Source organism: Protopterus annectens, chromosome 4.part0 (genome assembly GCF_019279795.1).
Source record: "Protopterus annectens isolate FY-2018-M chromosome 4.part0, PAN1.0, whole genome shotgun sequence".
NCBI lineage: Eukaryota > Metazoa > Chordata > Ceratodontiformes > Protopteridae > Protopterus > Protopterus annectens.
This window is the reverse complement of record NC_056733.1, coordinates 775,666,168-775,686,916: the sequence shown is the minus strand read 5'-3', so window position 1 is coordinate 775,686,916 and position 20,749 is coordinate 775,666,168. Positions and strand designations below refer to the sequence as shown.

Below are 20,749 nucleotides of genomic sequence, written 5' to 3'. Positions count from 1 at the left end.
GTATGGATACCAGGGGTGGGCCACTCAACTCGTTACTTGAAGAACAGGAGTTATTATGACAGGTCAGACTAAATGCGTTTTTTAGTCCTGGACTAAATGAGGCTTGTAACATCTCTTGTCTCTTAAAATTAAAGAGTCTGAATAGATAACTGTTATTACTCTTCTTGAAAATTTATTGTATATGTGTGGACATATCTTTGGCTAAATTTAGCATCTAGTTAGGAGAATATAGGTTGTCAGCAACATTTATATATTCCTTGGTCCAGTATAGGTATAGTAATGTCAATAAAGTATTACAGCACTTACAGACATTCATTAGAAACAAGTAAATGTGGGTTGTCGGAATGCTCGGTCGAGCTCATGAAGTTACTGCTTGTGTGTGTATATATTTTAATTCATTACTAGTCCAGCGATTGGACTGGTTAATATATTTATATATATATTTTAATTGTTTAAAGTTGAGCAAATATTCAAAGAGATTATTCTATTTGAATGAGTGTCACCTTCACACACTTTTATACAGCTGGATGGTGTGAAAGCATTATGTTTTACTTTAAAGTTGTGAAAGTGAACTTTTAAATTATTGTATTTAAACATTTAAGTTGCTTTAAATGAGTTTTGTTGTCAGCTGATGGCAGTCATATGACCATGAAGAAGTTATTTATAGTCTTGAATGTATTTAGTTATTTGAATCTGATTTAGTTCCTTCCATGTTTTAAAAGATTAAATCCATCATCTTGCCTGTGGGAAGGACCACCAATTAAGCAGATGGGCCTGCCACAAAAGCCTAGATAAATACTGACTCGTCTTGGGATGTAGCCTCAGAGGACCACCTCCTTTCTGTCTGAGCAGTTACAGTACTTCACTGGAAGAGATGTCCTTGGGATCTGGGGACATCTCCCCCTCAAAATCAGTATCTTCAGGTACAGACTCCTGGGGTGATTCAATGTGCCTCCTTTTGCAAGCATGTTTCTGACCCCCCCCCCCCCGTGGGATGTTCTGCGGAGGAATACAAAGCTGACTGGGGATCCTCAATGTGAATGGACTCAAGACTTTTAAAGACTGGCTATGACAAAAGGATGGAAAGAGTAGGATCAGAACCCAAGGGAATACTATGGGAGAGGAATGGACCCGAGGCAGACAGGAAAGTCTACTCCCGAAAATGAGACAGCACTATCTTGAAAACCTCAAAGCCAGGGCTTTAGGCATAACCAGAAACCCCTCCTTTAAAACCTGTGGCACCCAACAAGGACTGGTCTCAAAGTCCCACTCAGCTCAGCTCCAAAGCTGATGTTGCATCTGAACTGTCCAGCGCCGATGCCCATACAAAAAGATTCTGAGAATGTCAGAATCATGCCCTGTCCCCCCTGGCCCGATGCCAGCACCTTGATTCAGAGATCCATCTGGATCCAAGCCACCTGGCACTGACTGGATCAGAGATGTCATCAGAACCTATACATCCAATGTAGACATGCCACAGGGAATGCCCAGATCTAAAGTCCAATGGAAAAGATCAAGGAAGGAGAAATAATCTGATGAGGTGACAAAGCCATTTTGCTGGCTCCAAATGGTGTCAGAAACAAAAGAACCACAGCTGGATTTGTGTTCCGAGGAACTTTTTCATCCTGTCTACATCCACTTCTGACAGACTCCTGGGGGAATAAACTGAACAGAGTGAAGAAGCTGTGGAGGAAAGTCTAAATTTCCAATGGAAAAGCCTCTCCTGGAGGATGGGGAGATAGGCTCTGAAGGAAAAACATGGTTCTGGCAAAGGATCGAGTACCAGATCCAATGAGAATAGATTCCAATGTAAAAGTCGGCTCCGAAGGCTTCAAAATCTTCATAGCCAGAGCCGAAGGCCATTAATCTGGGGATTCCTTGGACTTCTCTATCATGAGTTTTTTTAGCTCTGGATTTGTACGCAGTTTCTTAGCCAGCGGAAGAACAGCACAGGAATTTGATGTCTGAGCAGGGGGAATTTCTCCTGCAGTGGCAGGCAGAAGTCCCTTGATAATGAGTTTATTTCTCCTCTCCCCAAGAGCTCTATGCCTAAAAGCAATACAAATTTGGCATGAGGCCTGCCTACACATTTGGCATGTGCATTTGAGTTGAGAATCTTGTGGTCACAAGCAGTACCTCTTTTGAAACCCAAAGGTTTAGCTGACATACTGCTGTGACTGGTGGATGGTCAACTGCACAAAAAAAATAAAATACAATAAATAAAAACAAACTAACCAGAAAAAACACTGCATAACCCTAACAAGGAGAAGGAGAACTACAAATTCTAACAGCAGTCTACTACAATTATCAACAGTAGAAAATACTCCACTTGAAAACACCCTAACAGTCAAAGTTAACTACCAACGTTTCAGTAAGTAGGCAAAGAAAAGAAAAACGGGCTTGGGGTATAAAAATATAACCTAAAACTTTTTTTTTTTTTTTTTTAGGTAAGGCAAGGTATGAGAGAAAAAACAACAGAGGATAAACCTCAGTGAAGAAAACAAGAAAAAAAATCATAATGGAAATTCCACTTATCTCAATAAAAATAGCCTAAGCAAGGGAAACCACATGCATAATAATCAAGCAGCAAGTTAAGATCTGAGGTAATTCTCTCTTTGCAGGGGGCTGTGGGCAAAGGGAGGAGCCTGAGCACTGGATCTAAAGACTAGGAGTGGTCATAGTCTAGTCAGAGCCAATAACCTAACAGTTGTGGAACAGACAGGAAAGAACACAATATCCATATCCTATCCATCTTTGAATACATACTAATAGACAAACTCATCAAAAACAGTAATCCTGGAATTTCAAGCTATTCTGAATGAATCTAATGTCACTTCTCACAAACCCTTTCATTATTAATATGGATAACGGGTTAGAGCTTGCAGCTACAGTGTGACAGTGGATTAATCCTTGGTGAAAAGGAAACATTTAGGAATTGCATTTTCACCAAAGTAGTCATTCTATTGCCATCTAAGGAATACTGCCTAGAATGAACACCTTCACCTAACTAAGCACCTTGCAATGGTTGCTCATGTCTTGGTGTCTTCGCAGGTTACTGCAACTCCTTGTACCTACAGCTGTCTAGCAATATATTAAACTTTTTAGCCAATGCAAAACTACTGCTTGGCCACTCAGTAGTACTTCTGGTTACCATCATGTTACTCTGGACATCTGGAGCTTAGTGGTTACCTACCTATATAACTGCGCAGAGCATATAAAGATGTATTGCTAATGCACTTGTCCCTACAGGTTTTGGAGTCTCTTTTTGCCATGTTTTATATCAGAATTACCCATTTAACTTTTGCCTTTCCACTCCCAAATAAATATCTTCAACTGTTTTGTTATCCACAACTTCTCTAGCAGATAAAATATGCCTGATCTGTGTATAATGCAAAAATAACTAAAACTCAACATATTTTCACTGTTCGTGTCTTACTATCCATAGCCTTATGCAAAAGCTACTGATCTCCTAGTTTTTGCATCGTCTTTTATTTAACCTCTTCCCACACATCCTTTGCTGCTCTAACAGAATCCTTTTATCCATACATTGAAATACCTCATCTTATGTCCCAATAAGTATGATTACTGCAGAACCAATTCATGTGCGAGTGCATAGTTTGCCACTACAGCTTTTGGTTTTATCTTCAGTAACTTTAAATCCTGAAAAGGATACAGCACTGAAATGACCACATGTTCTATAACAACAAAATGTCCTTTTCTGCATTTATCAGCTACAAAATAACATAATTCGCAAATAAAGCTAACTCTTCTTAATTACCATACCACCTATATACTTGAATTAGGAAATCCCTTATTTTCTTTGTTAAGGGCTCTAAATATAAAGCAAATAAAGGGTAAATAGGACAGCTGCTGCCTAGTTCAGCTGCTAAAATTCAGTTCATCAGTGAGGAGCCTTCTCAGGTTAATTTTTGTCTTTGGCTCTTCATATTTCCTCCAATTCTGTTAGGTTGTCATGGAACACAGTTGTTAATGTTGCCCTACTCATCCCAGCTGACTCTACTGAATGTTTTCTTTGCATCAAGACCTGCCAACATTAACTGTGTCTTCTTGCATTCCTCCTCCCTGTGGATCATCATTACTCAATTGCAGTCTCTTTCAGCTTCTCCCATTAGGGGTAGCCGCACCAGATCACCGGTCTGCAGACTGATCGTCAGTGGAGTTTTACAGTGTCAAGTTGCCTGCCCAGCATCCAACATACACAGAAGACACACACACACCTACCTGCACATTTTTAAAACTCAGTTGACCACAAGGAGGGCATGCAGACTCCACACAGAAGGCACTCAATCTGAGAATCGAACTGGAAAACCTCTTGTGAGGTGACAGTGCTATCCGCTGCACCACCGTGGCCGACAACATTATTCAATTAATGTTATCAAATGTTTGTCTTTTCTCCATAAAATCACACTGATCTATATTTGTCAATTTTGGTAACAACTTAGAAATTTTCTCAGCTGATACGGACAAACATTTTATAATCATTGTTAAAATCAAAATGAGTCTATATAAATCTGAATCTGAGGGTGTCTTTACTCCTTTTCATAATACAGTCATCACCACATCCAGGAAGCTGGCATTTCCTCTCTTTTAATACCTTGTTAAACAAAGTTGTCCAGATCTTAATTTATTTTATTTACTATTTGGTAACCCAGTACGTGGACTGCACCAGAAACCTTTTTCAACCACGACCTGGATTCAGAGGCAATAAACAGTGCAAGCAAATTAAGCTGTACACTTCAAACAGAATGTTAAGTTAACCTAGTTACATATACGTTTTTTATAAACTTTCTATAAAGTAGACAATTATACAGTTCCTGTACATTTCTAATAAAGTAGCAAGTTTACATTATATTTTATCAGTAGAGTTTGGCTTCATGGAATTTCTTCTTGAAAAATTAAAATTGTATTTCCCTGGAAATAAAACTCAAACAGAACTGAAAAAATACTGATTTACAGAGATAGGCCTAGAGACTAAGAAAAGAGCACAGGAGTAAGAGTTAGAGCAAAGGAAAACAGTTCACAGATTTCTAAACAATTCCTACTACTCCTTTCCCAAATATCTCCCTCTTATGTCTACCAGGAATTTTGAAGTCTGCTTTCATTTTACCCTACTCATTACTACACCTTCCAAAGTAATTTCCATCTTCCATAATTATTCTCAAATCATAACAAACAAGGAGAAAAAACACCCAATCACTAAGCCAGTAAACAATGTACGGGTGGTACATGTACAGGTACATGTGGAATAAAGGGATCGATTAAGAACATCTGACTCGAGCCTCCTTTACACCCTTACATTATTTACTCTCAAATTATACCCAAAAGCTATTCCTTAAATTCCTCTCTTTAGTCAACTAATAAAGCTGCAATGGCCTATTTTTACACTGTTAACCCACTTCTCTGTCTTAGTTTTAACTGGTGCGTGACCTGGTCTGATATAGTTATTTGAAGGGTCTCAATGTTATTAATTAAACATATGTGCTGATGTAAACTATATAGTTCAAGGGGTCCACTTCTAAATCTCGAAAGCTCATAATCTCGAAATTCAAAATACTGAAAACTCAAAATACTGAATCTCATAATATTGAATAAAACAGAGTACACCAACACGTACTATATTCCAGCATAACTACATAACGAAATATATTGCTCTTCTCCAACTATAAGCAGGGGGGCACACCCCCCCCATACCCCCGCTACTTAAATACATCAACTCAGAGATCACACTCCACAGAAGAAAATGGCAAACATACCATTACGAGCTTCATGATTGCCTGCTGTAACCTTAGTCATGTTCCCTTTTAATTTGCTATATTACAACATAACTCACCTTAATGTAGTAAAGTGCAATCTTGGAGTTGATATAGTTAAGTAACAGGGGGTGTGGGGTGCAGGGGTGCTTGCCCCCCTGAAAATAGTTGGAGTAAACTAATATGCTTTGTCTTTTATTTATTTCTCTATGTACTTCTGGTGGAGTATAGCAAGTGTTGGTATCCTGTATTTTTTTTCGATATTATGAAATTCAGTATTTCGAGTTTTCAGTATTTTGAACTTTCAGGATTTTGGACTCAGTAGTTTGAATTTCTATGTGAGCTTTAAAGATTTATAAGTGGACCCAGTTAAACACATACTAGCCCAACTGCTGCACATTGGGGGAGGTGATATTTTTATTTCTCTCTTCCAGGTCTTCGATACAGCCTCACTACTCTAAAATAATGTTCTATTCCCCACCCATAAATACTCCATACTGAAAGCTTATGATTTTTTCCCAAAATGTTCCTAAGTTCCATAGGAGTTGTTTTATGTATAATATAACTGCCGCTGTAATCTTCCTTCTCTGGCAGTAACTCCTTTCTACCATAAATTTACCCAGACTATCATTTAAAATGACTTTCTCTTTGAATACCTCTCAGAACCAATATTACTTCAGTTTTCCTTTGTCCCTGATATTCGGCTTAATGTCCCCACCAAAATCCTTTGTCAAATTCACATTTATTTTTACTGTAGTACATATTCTGCAACATTGCTGTCTGCACCCTGCACTTAATACAATTCAATACTCTGCTTGTTATATATATATCTTTAAGACTATTTACTTTTCATGTTAATACTGACAAAACAGCCATTTTGATAAAAAAAAATGATGTCTTCATATTATACATGGTAGTTCTTTTGATCATATCTTTCCATCTTGCAGTTTATATGTATAAATTAAATTACTAGCAAGTTGATTGTGTATATAGTCGCTTCTTCTCAACACAGTTTGAACCCTTGTCACATCTTCATAGACTTTAAAACTCTTCAATAAGAACACTAATTCAAATCCCCACACACAAACACACAAAGCCCTAGTCAACTTTTAACTCACATTAAACACACAAAACTAGATATACTTTCTAAAAAGAAGTCTACCTGTCCAAACAAGAACAGCTGCCCAAATCAACTGCTGCAACCACAGGCATTATCTGTCCTGACGTTGAAGTTAAATATGCTAATGTTCATGATAAAGTCTGTGCTCCCACTTACACAGGTTGCTATCTGTTCTTATCTTAACTCTTTTCCATTTCCAGATTTGAAAAACAACCTGCATGCTTTCAGTAAACACCACATTTTGTACACTGGTGACCCATGAATAAAACTGCTGAAGTACTAAGGTTGTTGAGGATGCAACTTCTTTAGTAACTAACTATTCACTTCCCACATTTTCAAACTTTAATTTCTTAACTTTACTTTTTCTTTTCATCGAACTACTTGCCAATAATACTTTATAATTTTTACACTAACCTTATAGATTTCACTCCGAACACAATGTTCAGACCTCTCATGATTTAATTACCTGTGCACCTAAACTTGGTTGTGTACAGCCAAAAGCAGCTGCTGATGGGAAAAAAAAAAACTATTTCTTTGAAAATTAAGAAAAAAAGAGAGAATGATTACAAAATATTGTAACTCTTTTTGCTTTAAGAAAGTTGAATATAGCTCGAACAGCAATACTGCAAACATGAATCTCTACAAAAAAATGGGAAATTATAACCAATATACACTTGCACCCCCTCCAGACAAATAACATTATTTTAACATTTCTTTCTAGCCTTTCTTACCTTGGTACAATGCGAAGTCTGGATATGCAACTACTAAGTACTCATACATAGCTCCTTTATTTGTGATGAGGTGAATTAATTCGCTCCACTAAGTCTCTCAGTTTACTTTATATTAAATTTCATTCTCAAATAATTTTTCCCTTGCCTGATTATACTAAATATGATTCTGTTTCATGCAAACGAGTCAAAGAACTCCCTAAATTCACATCATTCATTAGCTAGATTATTTCACAGAGTAACATGAGGTTCACAGAAACTCAAATTGTTTCCTCATAACTTCAATATTCTCTTTATACTGCTAAAAATACAGACGTATAGGGATTCTTATCCTGCAAAATGAAACATGGAGTTACTAATATTCTGCTTGCAGTTAGGAATAAAATAAATTCTTAGATCTACAGTTCTTAAGTAAATTATCTTGAAGAGAAAAAGAGAAAAAAACTATACAGCTATAGTCAATCCATTAGCCAAACAAAAAATACTTATTTGCAATTACCTCTGAAATCATGTACTTGTGTCACTACAAATCATTTTTTCATGTCTGCATCTTGTATTTGTATGGATTACAAAGAAAGCTTTTTTTCTTTTCTTACTTTATCATGCAACACTTAGTATACCAGAACAGCTGAAATAATAGAAACATGATGTGTGCTGTCAGCTTCATCATTCTTAATACTACACCACAGAAAAGGAAATCTGACCATGTGAATCACAGTCCATACTGAATATATACCTGGATGACAATTTCTTAATGACACATATGGTACACAATTTCCTGTGCCTTAAACAGCTCTCTCTTCTGTACCACCTAATATGATCCCTCCTCACAACATCTTCTGGAATTATGGTGTTGTATAGGGTGCACGAGGAAACATTTGATTTTTGCTCCTCTTCCTGTCAGGCTCTCTACCACTGCAACTTAGTTGTCAACTTTAAATGATCTATAAGGATCCTTATTATCGATCTAGGGTTCCTACATAGCAGTGATCGTGTTTAGTTGTTTATAAATTTATACTGCTTTAACTGCATATTTGCCATTTAACTGTTATCAACAATAAATTTATTATAATTTAGTATTTTACGTAAATATATTTATTAGCATTTTATGTAAATATGTACATTTATTACACTTATATTTTTAACTGATCTGTGCTTGGGCTTGAGCATATAAATTAACATACACATGCAGTCTTCATGCTGGATAAGTTAAGAAAGCTCCTGTAGTCAAAAGAAATCTAGAACCAATACGTCCATCCACTAAAGAGATTTTTTTTTTCAGCAGAGTGAAAGACAAATCTCTAAAACAGACACAGTGCATAATGTGGTAAGAATGAAAATCTCTTAGCCAGTAAGTTATCATTACAAACCAGTTTCATGATATTGTAAATGAAAATCTCAACTTTAACACACTTGCTGTGCACGCCTCTTTCTGCCAAGATGAAGAAAGTGAAATCCAATTAAATTTTTGTCTGAGAAAAAATACTACATAAATATCATGTACAAGTAAAAAAAAGTATAGAATTGTTTACAGTAATACACAATTCTGCTTGAAAATGTTCTTTCTGGGATGTAACATCATTGTTTTTGGTGAAGTTAGAGGCCTATGCTTTTTAAAAAAAAATAGATCAGCTTAACACTCACGCTTATTAAATAACTTGGCTACTTAAGATGAGAGATGTAGTAAACTAGCCATGGTTACAAGGTTAAGTAAAATGCTTTCCGGTGGATAATTCTGAAATGGTTTTATTCCAGTGATAGTGTACACCTTCATACACTTCAGTGTTAAACAGGTAACACTACAATTAATGCTGCCACCAGGTCAACTTTAACACTTACCATTTGCAACAGTTGACGAAGTAAGTCAAGGGGAATGTCATATTCTTTATTGCTGAAACCCATGTACAGTGGAGAAACAGAAAAACTGGAACTCACTGTTGAAAAATAATAATCTGGGTCCAAAGTGTTGCCATCTGGAAGGTAAGAACCTATAACACCAAGAATGTACATTTAGACAACTACATACGGATTCAGCACAGCATTTTACTAGCAGCACACAAACAGTACCATTCTGACACATGTTTTTGACTACTACTATCAGCATGTCAGGGAATGTAATTTATCTTACAGACTACAAAAAAGACACTTCTGTATCAACTATGAAATCTGATTATGACAATTAAAATACACTCTTTTAGGATCAGTCTTGTCCAAAAGTTCACATACTTAGTTTTCATGCTTGTCAAAAAACTGTGTGGTGGGCTCTAACCATGCAGCCTATCAGCTGTATATAGTAACAATTGGAAAAAAAAAAGGTCTATATCACATCGGCAAAAACACTAATTGTTGAATCACTATTTAGCAAACCTACTTTGTCGAAATCTCACTTTACTGAATGGCCGTTATTAATCTAAGTTTTTTTTACAGGGAAAAACAACAGCTGGCCAACCTACCACCCATCACAAAATTTTAAACATTTAAAAGCCACCCAAGTGGCACGCCCCTCCTAACTAAATATACCAACTTTGAGATCATACTACAGTGGGGAAAAGGGTAAATTCTCGATGATGGCTAAAGTACAGTTGTGTACACTTACCATAAATGTAGATGTTCGAGTGTATTCACTGTTGCAGTCATTACGTTTGGGTTATCCTGCTGGCAGGTTGCCCTCAGCTGGCCTGAATTCCAAAGTCTTGGGTCTTGCGTCGGTTGCAGTTGCCTCTTCCCTGAAGTCAGTTCGTCAGGGGTATAAAAGATGCAGCCACCGCCATTTTATTCAGGTTTTCTTGCCCCAGATGTCAGGTGCCACCAAAAGGGTAGGCTAAATTTATGTAAATAAAACATACATGCACCAGAAAAAAAAGCTTTAAAGTAAAGATAAGTTCCAGCAAAAATAAGGGGGATGGCAGGTGGGTAACCTGGACTGCAACAGGGAATACACTCGAACATCTACATTTATGGTAAGTGTACACAACTGTACTATGTTCTTCATGTTTCACTGTTGCAGTCATTACATTTGGGTTGAGTCCCAAAGCTACGGTTGGGGGGCTGGAGCCAAACAGCATTAGGAGCGGCTATGAGGCCCTGCAGAACTGCAGTGGCAAAGCCTGCCCTGGATTTAGAGTAAAGAGGCAGATTGTAATGTTTTGTAAAGGTATGCACTGAACTCCAAGTGGCAGCCTCTAAAATGTCTTTGGTTGGCACTCCCCTGAGAAAGGCTGCAGAAGTGGCTGCAGCTCTGGTTGAATGCGGCCTAATGCCCTTAGGTACTGGTTTGCCATGCTGTGAGGAGCAGAAACGAATGCAGTGACCTATCCACTTTGAAATAGTCTGCTTGGAGACAGCCTTTCCTTGTGATGCTGTGGCATGTGCCACTAGTAATTGTTCTGTCTTTCTGAAAACTTTAGTTTTGTCCAAGTAGAATCTAAGTTGTCTGTGTATGTCCAAAGAATGCAGAATTTTCTCCCCCTTGTTCTGTGGATTTGGATAAAAGGTTGGCAAATGAAAAGTTTGGTTAAGGGCTACACTGGATACCACCTTAGGTATAAATGTAGGGTTTGTCTCAGAGAGACCCTGTCTGGATAAAAAAATGATAAAGGGTTCCACGGCCATGAGAGCCTGTAGCTCTGAAACCTGTCTTACAGAAGTTATTGCTAGGAGAAGAGCTGTTTTCCAAGATAAGAATTTTATATCTGCAGTAGCAGCTGGCTCAAAAGGAGGTAAGGTGAGTTTTTCCATGCAGGTATTGGCATTCTCCTTGGAGGTCTTAAATTTTTGGCTCGTCTGAGGTACTGCCTTAATAAAGGATGAGAAAAGAGTGGTGGCTCTGTATTGTAATGAGCCAAAATGGCAGAGGCATGGATTTTAATTGAGGAGAAAGATAGGCCTTTGTTCAGCATCTCAGTTAAGTATTGCAAAATCTGAGGAATATTTGGGACAGCTGTATCAGTTCCTTGAGCTTGGTTCCAAGGGCAAAATCTCTTCCATTTCCCAGCATAGGATTTTCTAGTACTAGGCCTTCTGGCTTCTAAAATGACATCCATCACAGCTTTACTGAGAGGTGTGGTTTGTATGGCTACATTATCCGCCATGCTGCCAGGTTTAGGGTCCTGAGTTGGCTGTGCAGAATCTGATTGTTTTGCTGGGACAGTAGACGAGGTATTTGTGGTAAGGTCCAGGCTGAGCATTGGGACAAGTTCCTTAAGATCGGATACCAGTACTGGTGTGGCCAGTCTGGGGCAATCAATAATTTTGGTTTCTCCTGCCTGACCTTTAGGAGTACCTTGGGGAGGAGAGGTAGTGGAGGAAAGGCATATACTGATAGGTTTGTCCAGTTGAAAGATAAGGCGTCCACTTTCCAAGTTGGTCTGTGATAAGTCCTTGTGCAGAATCTTTTTAGTGGATTGTTTTGAGGGGAGGCAAATAGATGTCCGGGCTTCCCCATTTCCTTGTTATCATGCTGAAGACTTGTGGATCCGGGTGCCATTCGTGGGTATCCATGAGGTTTCTGCTTAGTTCGTCTGCCAGAGTGCTTTCCTTTCCTGGCATGAATTGTGCCTGCAGATGAACTTGGTAAGTCAATGCTGTGTCCCATAAAGCCATAGCTAGTCTGCACAAGGGATAAGAATGAGTGCCCCCCTGTTTGTTTATGTATCACATGACCGTGGTGTGGTCTGTCTTTATCAGTAGTTGTCCTGGGTGAAATAGGTCCTTGAAGGCTGTCAGGGCATTTTGAACAGCTAGCATCTCTTTGATTGGATATGTAGATGCTTTTGGTTTGTGGACCAGGTGCCCTAAATGCCTCTTCCTGCCATGTGGGCCCCCCCAGGCATAATCTGATGCATTTGTCGTTAGGCTCTGCCTGGCTGGGGGTAGTGAGAATGGCTGTCCCTTGTTTTGGTGACAAGCCTTTGCCCACCATCGAAACTCCTGTTGCAGGCAGGGAATTAGAGTAATCATTGTTTCCAGACTGTGGCAATGTTGCGTCCAAACACTTTTTAGGTACCACTGAATTTTCCTCATATGCAGTCTTGCATATGGAATTAGTAAGATGCAGGATGCCATGAAGCCCAAAGCCTGCAGAATTTTTCTTGCAGATAACCGGGCCTTTGTCGCCATTTCCTTGAACAGGTAGTCAGTTGCCTTTGTTTGTCTGGAGTGAGATAAGCCATCTGGGCAGTTGTATTTAAGCTTGCACCCAGGAATATTATCTCTTGAGAGGGTACTAGTTTTGATTTCTTTTTGTTGACTGTGTACCCTAGGCATGTTAAAAGTCTCATCACAAACGTCAGATGCTGTAGTAGAATGTCCTTGTCCTCTGCTTGTATGTGGCAGTCGTCCAAGTAAGGATATATTTGTATTCCTCTCTGTCTGCAGTAAGCAATTACTGGCGCCAGGCACTTTGTGAAGACCCTGGGCGCAGTAGATAAGCCAAAGGGCAGTGCAGAGAATTGGTAATGCTTTGAGCCAACCTTGAATCTGGGGAATCTTCTGTATGTTTGTCTGATTGGGACATGCAGGTATGTCTCTTTTAGGTCTAAAGTCATGAGCCAAGTCTTGCTGCTCAGCATGGGCAGAAGCTGCTGTAAGGTCAACATCTTGAATTTTGGTATATTCAGGAAAGTGTTTAGAATAGATAGGCCCAGTATTGGTCTCCATGCTTGGGCCTTTCTGGGTACCAAGAATAGTCTTGAGTAAAATCCTTGTCCCTGCTCTTGCTGAGGCACTTGTTAAATAACCCTCATGTCCATGAGAGCTGCGACTTGTTTTTGAGCCTCTGCCCATTGATTTTTTGGCAGGTCTGGCCAACCGTTTCCCCTTGGTAGGGTACGGAAATGAAACTTGTAGCCTTGAGACACTTTGTCTAGAACCCATTTGTCCTGGGTTATAATGTGCCAATTTTGAGAAAAAAGTGCTAGTTTTCCCCCTAAGGGTGCTGCCAGAAGATAAGTGCTTGGTGCAGGCAGGGGGAAGTCATTGGGACTGTTTCCTGTATGATTGTGATTTGTCCTCTCCACCTTTGGAGGTAGAAGCACTCCACTGCTTAGACCTGTAGGATCCTTGCGGCTGTGATCTGCCTCTAGGGCATCTGGATCTGCCCCTTTGAGGTCTGTCTGAGACTGGAAAGGACCAATTCTTTGTAGGCCAGTGTCTGCTAAATCTAGGTGGCTGTACCTGTAAGAAATCCTTCACCGTTTGCATAGATTTAGCTTTGTCTTCCATTTTCTTTAACACCTCTTCTGCCTTTACACCAAACAAGATATCATGTTGTAAAGGAGCATCTAATAATTTTGCTTTAACATGGTCAGGCAGATTTTGTTCTTTTAAACAAGCATGCCTCCTAATGACAAAACCCATAACAGCGGCCGTGCAGGAGGCCTTCAGAGAATCAAAACCACATTGCAAAGTATGCTTTCCAACTTGTTCAGCTGCATGCAATAAATCCTGTATTTCTTTGTTTTCTGCACATTCAGAATTTGCCATCATTTTCTGTTTAAGCAGTGTCATGATATATTGCTGATATCTGAGCATATGAAATTGGCAATTTAAGGCCCTTATAGCCAGAATAGCAGATGTGTAAATCTTTTTTCCCCATCTATCCAGAGCCCTAGAATCCCTATCAGAGGGGGTAGGGTTTTTTGCAGTAGAAGCCTTGACCACTTTTAGACCCTGAGAAATAGCTTCTGGGTCTGCAGTAGGGTTTTTGAAAAGGAATTTGAGAGTCAGGGACCCTGTAGTATCTGTCCGGCTTAACAGGAGCTGGAGGTAAAGTGTCAGGGGTCAGACTGGACTCTGAGAACACATCATCTACAATGTCCAACACAGGTGGAATAGCTAGAGGCCTGTGATGAGGAAGTAAAAGCATCTACAATGTCCAACACAGGTGGAATAGCTAGAGGCCTGTGATGAGGAAGTAAAAGGAAGTCTCTGAGCCTTTTCTTAGATACTGAAAAATCTTGGCTCTCCCAGTGGAAGTGCTCCCTCATGGTATGCAAGGTTTCCCCAAAAGAGTAGTCCTCAGGAGGAGAAGCTGAAGGAATTGATTCTTCAGCATCAGAATCCTCACAGGGGGGAAGAGAATATTCCTAATCAGAAGAGGAATCAGAAGAAATGGAAACCTGATCTGAAGATTCATAGTCTGTCTCTTGCCTAAGCCTCTTATCAGGAGGGGGATTGGAACCCCTGATTAAGGTAATTAAGTCTTCAGCCATTTTGAGTATCTGTTTTTTGGGCATGGAGGCCTGTCCTTGTGGCTGGTGAACTTGCTTCTTTGTCTTTAAAGGTGTTTTAGTCTTTGAAGTCGGTTTAATATATAATTGTTTAGGTCTGAATACACCCTCAGAAGCAGATGCCTGCTCAGTGGCTCAGGACCCATCTGAGGGAATAATCTCCGAGGCTCCAATGCCTTGAGTTTCCTGTGGCCTGGCCGACTCCACGTGGGAGTTGGTAGCGGCCTGCGACTCTAAAGTAGCGGGTGTCAGGGGCTGCGAAAGCGCCTCACTGAGAACCGGCAAACCGGCGACTTGCTTAGGAGAAGCTTAGTCATCGGTTTTGGACCTCGGTTGCCTGTCTTTTTCTTTGCGTTTTTTCCAGTAGTCGGATGGCTATCTGACGACATTGTATAATTAAATCTTTACCCAAAATAGCTTAATGCAAAATTGTACCGACACTTAATAGTGCATTGGTTAAATCTAGCACAAAACTGACAACTAGTAACATTGTGGTCAGGGCCTAGTCAAGGAATACAGTAAGAATGAAAGTCCTCATGAGGTATTTGCTTCCCACAAGAAATACAATTATTAACTTTTTCTGACATCGGTCTGGAGCAAGAAAAAGTTTCCCCAACGGGGTACTTAGCTTTTAATGAAGACTTCGGACCTGAAACTCAAACACGAAAATCTCAGGAGTCGGCCGACCGGCACTTGCGAACTGCTTCTGCTTCGGGCACTGCACGGCAAGAAAGACTGAATTAAATGGCATCGTCTGCATCTTTTATACCCCTGATGACCTGACGTCAGGGAAGAGGCGACAGCAACCGACGTAGGACCCAAGACTTTGGAATTCAGGCCAACTGAGGGCAACCTGCCAGCAGGATAAACCAAATGTTTATAAACTGCAACAGTGATACACAAAGAACATCCATTGTTTTCCCTATGAAAAACTTTGAATGGCCACTCGATAAAGTGAGACTTCCACAAAGTGGGTTCACTGAATAGTGATTTCACAATGGGATACAGACCAGAAAAAAGGCAACAAACACAAAATCTAAATTAAGTTTCCATCGACTTCATTACTGCATTTGTATAAACATACGTACTAACAACTCATACTCCCACCACCAACCAACTGAAATCATATTTTTTTTTCTTTCCAAAAAACACAAACTGACGCTCTGTTCCACAAATGCTCTCCTTACTGCATTTAACTGGGAGGTTCCACTAAGCCAAAAAGGCCCTTTTACAAAACAAAAAAAAACATATTAATTATTTTTCCCGTTTCTATACATTACATACGTTTTTTTTTCTTTTTTTTTTTTTTTTTTATAGCTGTCACTCAGTCCTGCAGTACATAAACTGCTCACTTTCTGCCTTCCCTTAAATCTCACTCCACCACACCATGTTTAACATTGTCATTCACCAAGAAATCTCTACACATCAGTGCAAATATACATTCTGCCATACAATGGTGCCTCAATGATCTGTCCCCCTCTCCCCAAATCGGTCTGATCTCCTAACATTAAAAGATCTAGGACAAATCATCATCTCTCCAGGATTAGTGCCTTTCAGGAATACACAAAGTACTGAAGGTGCAGACCCAGCTATGATCTGTAAGCAAACCAGGATCAGAATCCCTAGGAATAGCTTATGTCAGTGCCTCATGGCATCTATATATAAACAATAACTTTCTGGAGTTTCAAGAGCAGCAACAGTCTAGCCATGCTTAAACAGACTCATGCGTGTTGCAGCCTTCAAATGAGTACAGTGTTTCACATGATACCTCATTAATGACTGACACAAGGACATCAATGACCCCCTGAACTTCTACTTCCAATGCACCTCTCAATTTTCACTAGAATCTAACTTGCACTACTCAAACTTTGGGCAAACTATTAGGCTAGCATTTTCTTAACAGATACAGTGTTCCCTACCTACACCAAATCCTTCAGTGACAATCATGTTAATCTTTGCTTGGTAAGCATCCTACAGCTAGTTACTCGCCCACAGAAATTACAGTTGTGCAAGTACACGTACCATAACAGTAGACAGTTGAATAATCACTGCTGCAGTAGCCTAAGCTACACTGGTTATATCCTGCCAAGGATACAACAGCCGGCCAGCTTCCAAAGTTCGAGGCACATTCCACATGCCCAAACCATTAGCCACGTAGTCTACAGACTATTACTATCCTAACCAATAATGAGAGGTCAGAATCAAACCCTGTACCCTCTAGCCCTGAGGTAAAGACTTTAATCATTATGCCAACCCCTCCCTAATCCCTCATATCAAGCTGAACTGACTAAAATTCAGGGGTTTGGGCACCAAGACCTTCAAATCATTCATGCCCACAGAGAAAGAAAGGCTAAATCCATGTCAAGGACAATGTTATGAAATTAAAGTTAAGTGTCCACACTCTATTATAGAAAACATACAAAAACAAGGAATATACAGGAAGAAGCAGCTACTGCAGGAGTGATCATCTACTGTTATTGTGAGTCCACCTATTAAACTGTACTAGGTTATTCAGAAGGATAACTACTGCAGTGACCTACGTTGTATGGATAAGTAACAATAACTTAGACTGTGAGGAGGAAGGATGAGGGTACAAGAGTATCTGGAGAACTGTCCAAACAAAGCTGGTCATAAGCCTGGAGAAGGAACCTAGTTTATAGTGTTTTGTAAAAATATGCACAGTGGAGCAATTTGCTGCTTCAACAACACTTCTAGAATACTTCCCTTTCCAAAAGAAGATAGATGAAGCCAAGATCCTGATAGAATGAGCATTAACCTTGCCTGGAATAGATTTGTTAAGATAGGTGTAAAAAAAAAGTAATTCCATGGAAGTCCTTTTTTCTTCCCTTCACAAGAAATGAACTGATCAGAAGTTCTGAAAGATTTTATTTTGTCAAAATAGTACCAGAGATGGCTGTAGACATCTAAGGTATGGAATATCCAGGGACAGGGAGATGGATACCCTGGCTCTCCCTGGCTTATGGTAAACACAGATAGTGCTTTAGACATAAATGAAGGATTAATTCTTAAATAAACTATCCTTATGGAAAATGTGATAAGGTTAACCCGCCATGAGAGCTTGCAACTCAGGTGCTCTTCTTGCAGAGGTCAGAGTAATACGCAGGGCTGTTTTCCTAGGTTCATAGGTGTTTACTAAGTTAATGACCATTAAGAACCTTTTTAAGCCTAGCCATGCATCTCAAATCTCTGACAATTTCTAGTACCCTTCATAAGTGCAAGCAGTGGCCTGGGAGATGAACCATTTACAGGTTGCCTGCGTCCATTAGAGACGCAGGTTCCAAGCAAGGGATAAATTTCCTGTTCCCCATCAAACTGTCCAAGTGACACAGGGCAGTCTTTGGGATACACAACCTCTCTCTACAGCAGGTCCTATTTATATCGCAGGCAAGGTTTATGTCTTTAGAATGGGTAATTCTGGGGCTGTTATGCAGATATGTAGAAGATCCAGAGTGTGGTCTGACAATGTCCTTTATGCCAGGCATACATCTCCCCTCAACAGCCTGTAGGTGACAGAAAACAGGGATAGGGCCTTCAGGGAGTCTGTACAGCACATTTTACTTATGCCCTGTATTCCTTTAGTGAGGAACCTTTGTGGACATTCCAATTGTTGGATATGCCTGGTTAGGTATATACCAAAGGGGGTATCTATGATAAGTCTGATGAATGCCAAATACAGCAGAAAAATAGCTTCCTTGAACCTAGATGCCATACCTTTGTGTACAAGTTGCTCAACACAGAATGATTTCCTCACTATTGTGGACACATGATGACTAAAGGCTAGATTACTGTCTATATGTGCCCCTAAGTCCCAGACTACTGGGCCAATTCTAGGGGTGTGTTGCGAATGTGACTGTTACCAGGGGTAGATGACTTCCCGAAGGATACTATTATGCATTTCTTGGAATTTAGTTTTAGTCCAAGACTCTGACTCCAGTTGTTTTTCTGTGTCAGTCCTTCCTAGAGAACATTTGCGTCAGTGTGGGATTCAATGACAGCTCCTAATTTGCAATCATCTGCAAATTTAGTCAGCCGGAGACCACGGAGACCACTGACATTGGCCTTGACGTCACAGAAGTAAATGCCAAAAAGGAGTGGTCCAAAAACCATTCCCTGTGGGACTCCACTTGGGACTGGCCTCTTTGTAGAGGTGGACTCTCCAATTCTAACTTCCTGGGTCCTGTCTGTGAACTATTTGGCTATCTACTGGGCAACATACGGGTTTGTACCTAACCGCTTGAGTTTGTCAACAATGCCCGAGAGGGGTACTGTGTGAAATGTCTTGGCCAGGTCAAGGTAGGCAATGTGAACCATTTTGCACTCATCCATTGCTTTGTTGACCTTCTCAAAAAAGTCCACCAGGTTCAGTAGGCATGACCTGCCACTAACTAAATTAAAATGGGTTCGATCCAGCGCCTGGGGTTTGCTATACCACTACTGATAATTTCCATGATAATTTTTTCCGTGGCTTTGCATACAAGACTAGCAAGAATTATTAGTCTGCAGTTTCCAGGATCTGCAGATAGTCCACATTTGTGCAGAGGGATGACTGCTGCTGTTCTCCATTCATGAAGCATGAAACCTGTTTGAAGGCTACCGTTAAATTGCAATTCCAGAGGGCCTAACAGGTCATGTTTCATGCTATACAGAAGGCATCCTGGGATACTGTCTGGGCCCACTGATGTAGTGTTCCTGGCCTTGAGAAAACACTAAGGACCTGTTCTCCAGTGATAGCAGGGGTAGTTACATTTGATGGTATTTTCTGAGGGAAGGTTGAGGGGGAAAGAGGGGTAAACTTGGAACAGAATTTGTCAGCCAGTAGGTTTGTTATATATTCTGTTTCAGTACAGGTGGCTCCATTTACAATGAGCTCTGCACGGACTTGTGCATTGCTTTTGAGGTTGGGGACATAGCTAAGAATGCCTTTGTGGTTGTCCTTGGCCTGGGAGGCCAAATGTACCCAAAGTTGGCTTTGGTAGACTTTATTTGTCCTCTGAGCTATTTGCTTAGTTTGATGAGAGTGCTTTTATCCTGTTGGGTGCTGCACTCCCTAATTTTTGCCATGGTTTTCTACCTTCTGTTATACAGCCTACTGATTTTGTGATTCCACCAGGGTGACTTGTTTTTTTGAGTTAGTTCTGTACTTCCTCCTGGTGGGTACAGCTGCCTCTATGCAGCTATTAACATACTTATATAGAGTTTCTGTAAATAGTTCTGCATAGCCAGCAGTGTTCTCAGGGTTTATGGGGGCTTGAAATTTTATAATAAAAGTTAAGAAGTCACGGCTTGGAACCAAGGTAGAAAAAAAACCAGCTTTATTTCGACAATAAAATCCAAAGATTCGTCGGCACAAGAAATAGATCCAATATTACATCAAGCGCTTTCACCCAGGACCTCCCAGGCTTTGTCAAGATACACACCCATCTTTTTTACTTTGCTTTTATAGCACTTGTAACTACAAACTCATTAAAGATAATTGAATAATTGTGTGATTATTGCATATACAGTTAAAGAAATTTTGCTGTTTTAAAACTAGTTCATACAACTATACACTTGCATTTTATGAGTTTAAACATTGAAAAAAGTGCCCTACGAAATTCATTATTAACTTTGCTATTAAAGTTGTGAAGTACACATTTAAAAATCTAAAAAAATCTTAGAAAATTAAAATAATCAACACTAAAATTGTATAAATGCTAATTGTCTGTTTAACAATCCCTAGTACATTTCACTGAAACCATTTAATAAGAACAACACAACAAACACTGATTTTGGATATGTAATCAATTGTGTATATGTTAAAAATACAAAATACAAAATGTTATTACATGTACCCTGATAAAATCCTATTCTACATATAAATAGTTATTATAAATAATTGTA

At 39.6% G+C, this 20,749-nt stretch overlaps 1 protein-coding gene across 1 annotated transcript in view; it reads right to left on the bottom strand.

Moving 5' to 3' along the window:
* The window catches only part of PI4KA (phosphatidylinositol 4-kinase alpha), a gene marked incomplete at its 5' end in the record, with an annotated part of 2,160,482 nt that overhangs the window by 1,967,746 nt on the left and 171,987 nt on the right, over positions 1 to 20,749 (bottom strand). Inside the window, 1 exon segment of the mRNA XM_044068731.1 lies at positions 9,459 to 9,607. Within this exon segment, the coding sequence (XP_043924666.1) occupies positions 9,459 to 9,607 (149 nt within the window).